Source organism: Musa acuminata, chromosome BXJ3-11 (genome assembly GCF_036884655.1).
Source record: "Musa acuminata AAA Group cultivar baxijiao chromosome BXJ3-11, Cavendish_Baxijiao_AAA, whole genome shotgun sequence".
In the NCBI taxonomy this organism is placed as follows: Eukaryota; Viridiplantae; Streptophyta; class Magnoliopsida; order Zingiberales; family Musaceae; genus Musa; species Musa acuminata.
The window spans coordinates 27,178,806-27,190,586 of NC_088359.1; the positions used below are offsets into that span (position 1 = coordinate 27,178,806).

An 11,781-nucleotide genomic window follows, 5' to 3' on the forward strand; every position below is an offset into this window, starting at 1 on the left:
TAAAAAATTTAATTGCATAAATCAAATCAAATCAAATCATCTTCAGAGTTAAGATATAATACTCAAAACAGGTTCCTATACATTAATATTTTAAATTTTAAAACATTACATATTACATTGCTTATTATTTGGTCAAATATATCATATCTCCCTCTTGTCTTCCTCCTAACCAAACACTCAGTTTGCGTACTCTTTCAACCGGTGCAATGTAGCGATAGAACGTAGCTAGCATCCGCAACCATTCCAAAATAGATTATAATTAATTGAGATGATATTTCTCCCACAATAATTCCTCTTCCATACACCGCAGTGCGTCGTCATGGCTGAGACTCTTCCTGATCGTCTGCTCCAAGTTTGACGGCAGTGTAGGCGTAAGCTCCGGCAATGGCTCCTGCGACGGGTGCAATCATATATATCCATATCTCCTCGTAGTTTCCGGTCGCTATCGCCGGCCCGAGCGTCCTCACCGGGTTCATCGATCCCCCCGTGGACGGCCTGCGTCAATGCCATCATCAATCACATCCAAATCGACTTCGGTATTCTGCATGCAGGATACTTACCCAGCAACGAGGATGTTGAGCAGCACAGTTGCCCCAATAGCCACTCCTGCCAGTTCTCTCACCTGCACGCACGTGGAAGAACGACATGAGACGAAGAGAAGGGAAGCAGAATGAATGTGTGCGTGTGTGTGTAGATATGGTGTGGCAGATCGTTACTGCACGGGTGTCGGTTGCGACGGCGACGATGACGAACATGAGAGTGAAGGTGATGACGAACTCGAGGAAGAAGGCCTGAGCTGTGCTCAGTGTGGGGACAGTCACCCCGCCGGAGTGGAAGGGGTGGAAGATGGCCTTGAGGGCGAAGGACGCGGCGGTAGAGCCCAGCACTTGGGCCAGTACGTATCCGGGGACATGCGTCCACGGGAAATGGCGGGCGGCGGCGAACGCGATAGTGACGGAAGGGTTCAGATGGGCGCCGGAGATGTGGCCGATGGAGATGATGACGACGCAAACGGCGAGTCCGGCTGAGGTGGCGGCGCCGAGAAGGGTTGCGGCACCGTCGTACTTCTGGTTCACTATCGGCGTAGCCGCCGCGCTGAAGATGAGGATGAAGGTGCCCACGAACTCGGCGATCACCTGTCATTCCATTCGACTTGAATTCTCAGCTCGATAGGGTTTGTGTTCCTCGGTCATGTTAGCTGTCTAATTGGAATTGGCACTTTAGTTGGAAGCATTGACTTCCATCTCTTTTATGCTCATCAACAAAAATTGAAGAAGCTCAATGGAATTCGGACCAGAAAATGTTCGAAACGAGATCATACATAACTAAATCTCATGCTGCATAACATTGAAAGGTCAAAGGTGCTTCTCTCTTTGAGAGTTCAAGGTGACTTTGAGGTAACACCAGTGAGGAGAGATGGTTCATGCAAACCTTCTTGACGAGAGGAAGGCCGGGCTTCGCGAACGTGGGCAAATAGCAGGACGCCGGTGAGGCTGACAGAAACCGCCTGCACCCTGGCGGCGGCGGCGGCGGCTGCCTCGACTCAAGGTCATCTCGGGGAGACTGGGACATGGGGACAACCGGGGCGCTCCGCGACATGCTTGCAGTCGTCCTACAACCGCACTCATCAACATGTACACACAGAGAGAGAGAGAGAGTAGAAGGCACGATTTAGAGCTGAAGAAGAACGGTGAAGGTGGAAGAGAGAAGTCAACGCCCTGCACCAGCTTAGCTCAGGTTTTTTTTCTTCTTTTTTATTGGAAATTACTACATAATAACCCATACAATTATCTCATGTAGGTAAGACGACTACTAACTAATTAGAGCAGATCTCCTCGATACAGTAATGAGAGAGAGAGAGAGAGAGAGAAAGTAGGAGGCATGAAGTGTGAGGTAAATAGGAGCTGAGAAGGTGGAAGAGAAGACCAGTCAATCCCTTGCACAAGTTGCTTTAAGTTCTCAATTTTGAAGGGAATATTCCCCCCACCAAGTCAACCCCATACAATTATCTCTTAGCGTGGGGGACTACACGATCAATCGTTTTATTTTCTTTCTCTATTGTAGAGTTGACCTGGTTGACCCATCATAATTTAATGATATCGTGACAACATGATTGGTTTTATACTCGTAGTGTAATATCATCATCGGGCAACTTGATTTTTGTTGATCTCTAACATTTATTTCATCTTTTCTCATACATGTTTTAATACTCTTAAAAGTTATCTTTGTTCATCATTTGTAGTTGACCATTCTTTGTGGATGACTTGATCTATTGTAACACAAGGCCATTTTCAAGTGTTGAGATGGTACATTACTTGGCTTTCTCTTTAATACAGCAGTCAAAGGCTACAAAATCTCGGTGTCCAAAGTCAACCCAACCCCACGATCGAAGAAATGGAAGGGGTCAAAATAATAAATAATTATATTATATAAATTATAAATAAATATTTTTTTAATTTTTTTTTAATTTTTAGTAAATATTACAAAAAATGAATTCTCAGAAAAATCTTGAAAATGACTTTCAAAGATCTAAATGACTATTATTTTTCTTTTTTTAAGCCTTTGAAATATCTTTTTTAATTAATTTTAACCCTTGAAATGTTGAATTTGTATCATTTAAGTATTCAAATCAAATAATAATATATTTTAAATACTTAAAAATGATCATTTAGGATTTTACAAGCAAATTTTAATGTTTTTAAAAATTAAGAATTTTAACATTTCTTCTCAACCATATAAATAAATCATTTTTTAAATTATATATATATATATATATATATATATATAATATAGAATTCAAATATAAGGACAAGATAATTATACCATTGCCAACTAAAATAACAAAGTTTCCTCATCTCCTCAACAATATCTATCCCCTAATCCATCCGCATCAACCTTAACGGCTTATCTTATCCACATAACACACCTTAAAATCCAACCTAAAAGATTACTAATTCGAGATTCTGCCTCCGTAATTGATTCAAAAAACGCCCCTAAATTTCATCTTTAATCTCCTAATTTTCGCTCCTTAATGATCAAACGAAACCACGCGCGCTCTCCGCCGTCCGATCTGTGCGGTTGACGTCATCGACGACCCTAACGACCCACACGACTGGGTGGGCGCCCAATGCGCGCTCGCCACGTTGGAGTTCAAAGCCCCTTAATCTCCTAATTTACCCTCCTCATCTCCTCCTTCCGACCGAGCGCCTGACGTCATCCGCGGGCCCTAACGGGCCGAAATCGAGGCGTGGAGCCAATCGGAGCTCGCCACGTCGGATTAAACAGGACTGCGGTCGAAAATATTTGGCGCGAATAATTCGAAAAAGAGGGAATAAAAAGTTCCCGCGCCTCTCTTTGGCATCCCCATTCTCCTCCTCGATGCCAACGCCGCGACTCTAAGTTAGTTTCGTTGTTTGTTGCTGCTTTGCTTAGGATTTTGGGGTCTCGGGATTCGATTTCCAGCCTTCGCCTCCCAGCTGAGATGATGGTGATTGGATTCCGGTATACGATATCACCTCTGTTTCGTTTCTGGATGTAGTTTGTTGCTATCCTTTGCCTCTATGTTCTTATCTCGCTGTAGTTGAATGTTGGAGCCTTTTGATGGTCTATCGGGTTAGTTCTCCGACACGATGCATCTTCCTGGAGTGTATTTGATTATTGCTTGGTTATTTGATTCTTGAATTGAATCGTGTACGTATCCACAATCATCGGAAAAAAGAGAGGGGATTTTAGGGTTCATAATGATGCCTTGAGGTAATCGTTTCAATAGGGCGTGTGGACTTTGAGGTAGGGCTTTGTGGGTATCGTTCCGAGTGAAATAGAGTATCCTTCGTCGTAAGGGAATGTGGAAGGCAGACTGTATGTTCTGGTGCTTAGAGAGTTGTGCAAGTGCAGTATCGTGTTTATCTGGATTGGCTTTGATAATTCCCGTGAGGGGTATGCAAAGCAAGTAACCCTTCTCAAACAGTGTTTTGCGCTTCGAGATGGTTATCTTTCTGCCTATTTGACTGGTCTTTGGGTTCACAAACTTGGCAGCTACAACCGGTTTACTTCTTCCATTTGATTTTATGGAGCTGAAGATCAGCATTAGGGAATGGGTAGTTGTAAATACCCAGATATAAAGTTGATTTTGGTTAATTTGATTTGATTCCCTTAATTGTTGCTTTGCACTTCAAGTTGGATATAGCTTATCCGGTATACTATCATGTTTATGTTTATCGGCTAGTCTTTGGTTACAGCAACTAGATAGACACAATGCGTTTGCTCATTCCGTTTGGATTTATATAGCTGCAGATGGCACTAGGAAACTGTATAGCTGTTTCTTCAATCAGTCTAAAATTGGTTTATTGCTGCAGGGCAAGTAGATCACCAGATTTAAAGTTGATTTAATACTTTTACTAGTTGTTTTCATATTTCTGATAAGAGTAATGAAGTCTATTTACAGTCAAATTACCATCAATGACAGACACTGAGCCTTCTCTCAACTACTTGCTGTTGGCTGTTTGTTTATCATCACTCCTGTTCACAAATTTCCTAGTGTACATGGCAAGCTTTTACAAATTCTTGAAGCAACTTCTATACAATTGATTGTAGATATCTTTGGTCCTCGTTCTTGAACATTAACACATTTTTGTGTCCATGCTGTATAATTTGATTTCTAGAAGGCTGATGTCTTGTTCATTCAATTTCTTTATCCTTTTCTTGACCAAACATGAATATGCTCTTGCTGTTATGCAAATGGAAATTCAGGTTGCTGATGGCTGTTACAAATAATGACAAAAGAAGTTATTGATTATTGTGCAGCTGATTTACTCAACCATGAGATGACCCCTGTATTGTGCACTTGGTCCTATTTACCAGTACAATTAATTTTGTCTTTGTTTTGTTTTTGTACTAGAAAAGTTCCTCTTATATCGTGTATGCTGAATCAGTTTTGTCTTTGTCAAATGTAGCTTGAACGTAATGGTGGTTGAAGATATACTGAAGAATAAGGATTTATGATTTATTTGTGTACCCCATGAGTCTGAACTCTATGGCTTTCAAGCAAAAGAAGCGACTGAAGAACACAAGAAACAAGTATCTAAAACCTGGTGCACTTGCCCAAATCTGTTATAACAAGACGTCAAGCAAATCATGCACAGATATTGGGAAGAAGAGGACTGTGTTGGAGTCAGAGAAGGAAGAAATTGGTCTAATGAGGGAAGCTGAGGTTATTCAAAGTAATACACCTGTGACGTCTCCCACTAAGGTCAGCTCCCAGCCAGCAATAGATGAGGCCAAACATCAAAACCTGCCTGTAACACCTAAGACACCACAAAGTGCAGTGTGCGACAGGCAATCAAGACTTGAAACTCTCCCTATGGATCTTCTGGTATGCACTAACGAGCTTCAGAATTTTGTTTCTGGCAACTAGTATTTGTCAGCATTGCAATGCTGATATTATTGCTAATTGCTTTGGTTTTCTTGTTCTAAGATTAAAATCCTATGCCATCTGCATCATGATCAGCTAAGGGCTGTTTTCCATGTTTCTCAGCGAATTCGAACAGCTGTAAGTGTTCTTTTGTGGTTTCGGTGTACTTTTCGCCCATTGCATCAGAGTAGTTGCTTGCTGCATTACTGATTTAGCAAGAGACAGTACTGCATTACAGCGAATTCTAAAAGCTGTTAGTGTTCTTTTGTGGTTTCCTTGTACTTTTTGCCCATTGTATCAGAGTAGTTACTGCATTACTGATTTAGCAAGAGACGGTACTGGTTTCTGAAGATTCAATCCCTAACTATGATGTCCATGTCATGGCATGATAGTAGACATGCTCCACTCCGATTTGGGAATGTCAATTATACCCATGGGTATTGGTACCCATGGGGATCTGCCCCTAATGGGGTGGGATAGGAAAAATAAATGGGGATGGTGGGCATTTTACGTTACCCATGCAAATAAGGGACAGGGATGGGTAGAGCACTCCCCACCCTATACCCATACTCGTACTTGATCCATTAATAAGTGGGTTGAGATGCTAGGCCCAAACATTAGACGAGCAAGATTTTCATTATTCAAATTAGATAATGTGAATCTTGATTGAATCAATTATGATTCAATTAAAAATCATTTGGTTCAATTGAATCAAATGAAATATCTCATCATTTAATAGTAATAGCTCCTCCTTGTGGCCTCATGCGTTGCGTGCACCCAATGTCTTATGGCAGGCAGTGTTGCAACGGTTGTTTGACTTTGTCTTCATCAGTCCTCTTTCTCTCTCCATCTGTAAATAGTGATTTCTCCGATGATCGACATTTGCAAATGGTGAATCATGAATAACGATGCTGATTCCTTGGTGTTCTTCTCTCTTTCTCCTTTTCTTCCAATTGCATACTCCCTTCTCCCTCTTCTGTCTTCTCGGCTTTCTCCTTCATTGCAGCACCTCACCCCTTCATCATAACTGCTGCAACCCCCTGCCCCCTCATCGCAGTCATCCTTGCCCACCTTGTAGCCCCACCTCATTGGTCGTTGTAGCCCTCGTGCCCTTTCCCAATCCTTTATCTTCCTCTTGTCTCTTCCATGAGTTATGATAATTTTGATATACTTATATTTGAATATATTTATTTTTTTGTTATGTTTATATTTTAGTATTGTTAATTATGTTTGATAATAGTTTTATTTTTTAAAAATAAATGAATTAATTAGGAGGATTCCGAGAACTTATGGGTTCCTCATCCGCAATGGCTCCATTCTCTTTCCTGCTTTGTCTAAATGGGGAATGGGGCGGGGATGGAGGATGGGGGGATAGGGAAGTATTCTCTATCTTGTGCTGTTGATATCCCTACTTTGATTTAGGAGTCAAGTTAGAATTCTGGATATGTCAATTGTAAATGTGGGCTGAAGTTGCATATTTACAACCTTCATAGATCCCAAAGTGGCATACATGTATAAGCTTTTTAATTTGAGATATTCTTAAACCTTTGGGACATCTTCAGTTTTGCAACTTCGATTTCTTTGATGCTTTCTTAGTTTTATCTGTTTGGGTAAATTCTTTTGTTCTGCTCTGCTGGACTCATTTAGTTTAGAGCCTTTATCTTGATGCCTATGCAAAGAACATGTTTTTCCATTGATTCACAATATCATTAAAATTAATTAGTTTCTCTTAATTCCTAGACCTTGCATGATTAATTTCTATCTTCTGCATGAAACTCACACCAATGTGGTGTCTATAGAGGGATATCATATACAGCCTTAATCATGCGAGTGGAGTTTGTTTGTGTAACCTGAATCTTTGTTAGTGGTTGTAGAAGGTAGTGCTTACCGTGATGGCAATGGTACTTTCAACTAAAAGTTGTCAACATACATTCTTCGCAAAGCTGTTTCTTGTAGTATTATCTTAAGCTTATCTTAAGTCAATATAATTGACTTTTGATTTATGATTGCCATAAGAGTTTGAAGATGTCCAGTTTCACAGTCCTTAATTAAATTTTCCAAATTGAAATTTGGACCAGGTACTTATGGCTAGGCAATTGCATTTCAATTATACAACTCCCGACCGGTCTAGGCAAGAGATGCTGAGAAATAAGACCCCCCTTCCAACTGAACATTGGCCTTTTGCAAGGTATGTCTTGATGCTTATGCATCTCAGAACTTGCTAATTTCCTCACATTTCTTTTTCTTGGCTTAAAGTATTGTACATATCCAGCAAAGCAGGAAGGAAGGGTACGTGGGGATCTAGTCCACACACTCCTAAAGCTCCAAGACATGGTTGTCGTTCTTCTCGTCTTCACCTGATGGACGTGAAACAGATTGCAGCTGTCCTATTTCAGGAGCCCACACTGCCCCCAAGACACATGATGCCGCCATGTTTATCAAGGCCAGTTTTCAAGCCCATTGCTTCTACTAGAGTTCTATTCTATGAGGAAGAGCTCTGTCAGGCAGTAGCCCAGAATAAGCTCCGTTGACACTCCTATCTTCATCAATTTTCCATATATTTCTTTCCGTTAGCTACTCAATGTATATGCCTTCTTTTCCTTTCATAATGCCATGTGCAGGGTTAGCAGCTTATGGTTGCTGCCTCAGGTTTTAGAAGTTAAGAGGGCATATAGATGGAATCATCAGCTCAGATCAAGTTGGTCATATGTCCTTTTAACATATACTGAGTTCTTTGTACAGTTCTTGCTATATTTTGTATATGCTTGTTTCTTCATTTTGTTCTCATGTCTAAAATACCTTGCTCTTTTACATTTTAGTTGTTTGCAACATGGGGAAATTTTTTTTTGCTATTTGTGCAGTAGCAATTAGTTTTTTTTTTTCTTTTGGCAATTAGATGCTAATCACTTATCCCCGACAACCGGGCTTGTTTGCTAGAGCACACAGGAAGGCAAAGCTCAGTACAGGAAATTATCTAAAGCAACAGACATTAGCAGAGACATGTAGCTTTCAATTTTAAGAAGAATGGATGGACTTTTGGTTTTTGGTGCTGGATCTTTTTTGCATGTCAAGTTTTCTTGTCTTTTAGCTGTACATAGTATTGTTAATCTGGACAAGACACTATCTGCATAATTTTCATATGAATGTCAAGTAGAATCATTTCGTTTTTGTGGCATTTAAAGCTTGTTGATGTTTTTAGCTTACTACTTGAAAAATATTAAGAGACTGAACTCGGTAGGATGCATATAAAGCTAAGCTGATCATAGATGCTGAAAAGATACAAACGGTGTCAATAACATTAAAACATTGGTTACATATCAGTAGGAATCAGCCCAATTATAAACCTTGGACAATGTAGAATTAATTGAGATGGCATGTCTGGTAGTAGTACCAAAGGGAAGGTAAATTAGCTTTAGTCAAGCAAACTTGGACCATACTGCTGAAGAATTTGGGTAATGAGCATCTCTGCTGCCCTCTCTGTAGTGTGGAAGCTATCCCAGAATACATACTCTGAAGCATTTGCACATGAAGTTGCAGTGATGCTATTACATGTGATTATAACCTCATAGTAACCTGTGCCACAACATCCTCTTGTGGACTCCTTAAAACCTGAGAGAAAAATTATAATCAAAGTCGTGCTAAAGCATCATAATAATCGGCTGTATGATTTTATGTACTTTAATTTTTATTTATGATTTCAAATGAAATCTTTTTAGGTCTTTCTCTATATATCCTCTTATTACTAAAATTACCGTAGGCGAAGGGCCGTAAGATCATATCAAGCAATGGAGTGTATATGTCTATGTAGACTATTTTTGCTCCCAACAGTGTGCTATCGAGCCTTTGCACCTCCTTTGATAGTTGGGAATTGAACATCGTTGCAGCTTCATTGTACAGGGTAACACATTCTCTCTCTATTCCACCAGCAAGAGTTCTTTGTGATGGCATACATCCTATAGGAGGGGCTCCCATGATAGCAATTCTTCTTGCTCCCGAGCGGTAGAGTTCCTGTGTTGAGTTGCCATTCATGATCGTTAGCATGAAAAGTTGAATCTTGAGCAATGTTTAAGGGTGACCAACTAAGTAACAAAAATCTTCTTTGTCGCACATTTTTTTTGTAAGCTAAGTAAAGTTTACTTAAAATATTGATATGATGATCACATATCGGACTAACATCTTGAGATTAAGTATTATCTTCATTATTCAAGTAATAAATTTTATCGAATGAGGTCCAAATCCTTAATAGTAAGTCTGCTCCACTATCACCTGTTTTAGATACTATATATATATATATATATAATCAGTTACCTGAAGAAAGCTTGAAGCTGATTGCACCAAGAATGTGATGTAGGAAGGGATGTCAAACTCCGCCCTTCGGAATGGCAACAGAAAGTATGTTGTAGCAATGTCATTAGTCCCTGTGACCACAGCATATAAACTGTTGGCAATGATGTCGGCTGCTCTGCCTTCTCCAGCAACCCTCTTTAGCTTCTCCTTGTACTCCTTGAACAGGTTCAGCTGATGCCTCAGCGACAGAGCTACCTGAAACAAGAGCAATGTCAACACCAGAAACTTAAATCTTGTACAGATCAAAGTGCAGGAGACGCACAGTTGGGTGCAGGGAGATACCAAGAGTTGTGATGTGAGAGGATCATATCCACAGCCACCTGATGCAAAGCTGATGCCAGTGAGCAGCTCCTGCGCATCAAGATGTGTGCCAAGGTATGCTGGGACATACTCCTTTACTCCTAATTGCGAAGCTGGAAATAAATTGGTTGCAATGCATCACTCTTCTTTGCATCGTTTGTGATTCTCTATAAATAAATATATATTTACAATTTCTGAATTTGGTATATACACACATATACGTATACATTAGTGATTCTCGTATTTTTCCCATGTAACTTTAGAGGGATATATATATGTATATAAATAAAAGATTCTTGTATTTTTCAGCTGTAAATTTAGTGTTTAGCATATATTTCCCTACCAAATTCACTAACTGTGTACACACACACAGATATATATATATATATATATATATATATATATATATATAATGTTATAGGAAAATATATATTATGCTTATGTATTTTACATATATATATATATATATATATATATATATATATATATATATATATATATGTGTAATATACAATTTTGCCTATGACTTAATATGCCCACAGCTACAGCTTTATGCTCAGCAGAGGGAGGAGTTGCAATTCATGGTGTAAAAGCATGTTTATTTTGCTCCCTGCAGCCAGCAGAGAGTCTCGTGGAAGGGGGTTTGGTGCTCACCGAGGATGTCGGAGGGGTTCTTCCCGTTGGAGAATCTGCCGGTGGCCTTGCCGCCGGGGAAGTCCTTACCGTACGGGGGGAAGTTGCACCTGGCGATGGTCGGCAACATGTTGTTGTTCCCAGGGTCGACGATCGAGTCCCCGAACACCACCACCGCCGGTACCTTCGGCGTCGTCTTGTTTGCAGTCGTAGTCAGAGCTCGAACACCGTCGAGCAGCAGCAGCAGCAGCAGCGGAAGTACGAGCGAGAGCGGAACAGAGCACTTGTCCTCCATCCCTGTTGATGGTGCAGTAGTTCAAAGGCTCTTCTTAAATGCGGGTAGTCTCTGTCTACAGTAACTTCTTTCTTTTCTGTCTATTGAGTGTTGGTCTTTGAAGTATCTTCTTCTCTGACTACATTAACTTTGTTTCTTTCTTTTTGTCTATTAAATGCTGGTCTTAGGTAGTATTTCTCTCTAACGACACTAACTAACTTCTTCTACTTTCTTTCTGGGAGGAAATCTCGAAAAACATACTTTTAAGTTTAAAAGTTTTCTATAAAACATCTTAATTTTAAAAAATTCTTATATAATGTATATAATTATATTAAAAAACTATTTTACCCTTACTCATATTGTGTCTATCGTGGCTCCTCGTCTTGTGTCGTTGTCTTCTTCTTCTTATATTGCTTTCACCATCACACGTACACTTTTATTAGAATAAAAAGTGTTACGGTCTAAATGGGATAATGGATAGAGTCAACCATTGTGCCAGAGCCAACCCATCCACAGAAGCATAGGCAATCGGGAGAGGGTGAAGGGTTGACGAAACTAGTTTGTATATGGAGACATAGATGATAAGAGAAGGACGATGAACAAGTAAATAGAGTAATCGGTAAAACAAAAAAAACGACAAGTGGAGGATAATGCTCGATAAGGGCATGATAGTTATTTTAAAAATATATTATCTGAGAATTTTTTAAAAAATTAAAATATTTTGTAATAAATTCTTAAGAATTTTTTTCTTCCGAAAATTCACTTTTTTTTTTTTTAACCTTTTAGGTAGTGGTAGATGGAAAACAGAGAACGTGTG

At 39.8% G+C, this 11,781-nt stretch overlaps 3 protein-coding genes across 3 annotated transcripts; 1 reads left to right on the top strand and 2 right to left on the bottom strand.

Moving 5' to 3' along the window:
* Window positions 1-77: 77 nt before the first annotated feature.
* On the bottom strand, window positions 78-1,688 carry LOC103972534 (probable aquaporin NIP5-1). The gene is made up of 4 exons (XM_065173499.1): window positions 1,432-1,688; window positions 717-1,136; window positions 561-622; window positions 78-495 (listed from the first exon to the last, which is right to left on the bottom strand). Exons 1-4 carry the CDS (start codon window positions 1,597-1,599, stop codon window positions 318-320), a joined length of 828 nt encoding a protein of 275 aa, XP_065029571.1. The 5' UTR covers window positions 1,600-1,688; the 3' UTR covers window positions 78-317.
* A 1,686-nt stretch (window positions 1,689-3,374) lies between these two features.
* LOC135583867 (F-box protein At4g35930-like) lies at window positions 3,375-8,086 on the top strand. Its single transcript, XM_065174301.1, has 5 exons — window positions 3,375-3,501; window positions 4,953-5,371; window positions 5,474-5,548; window positions 7,489-7,598; window positions 7,683-8,086. The coding sequence occupies exons 2-5, from the start codon at window positions 5,018-5,020 to the stop codon at window positions 7,939-7,941; spliced, it is 798 nt and encodes a 265-aa protein (XP_065030373.1). The 5' UTR covers window positions 3,375-3,501; window positions 4,953-5,017; the 3' UTR covers window positions 7,942-8,086.
* A 564-nt stretch (window positions 8,087-8,650) lies between these two features.
* Window positions 8,651-11,012, bottom strand: LOC135652941 (GDSL esterase/lipase EXL1-like). The gene is made up of 5 exons (XM_065174300.1): window positions 10,712-11,012; window positions 10,040-10,170; window positions 9,719-9,952; window positions 9,163-9,418; window positions 8,651-9,019 (listed from the first exon to the last, which is right to left on the bottom strand). Exons 1-5 carry the CDS (start codon window positions 10,983-10,985, stop codon window positions 8,823-8,825), a joined length of 1,092 nt encoding a protein of 363 aa, XP_065030372.1. The 5' UTR covers window positions 10,986-11,012; the 3' UTR covers window positions 8,651-8,822.
* Window positions 11,013-11,781: the final 769 nt, after the last annotated feature.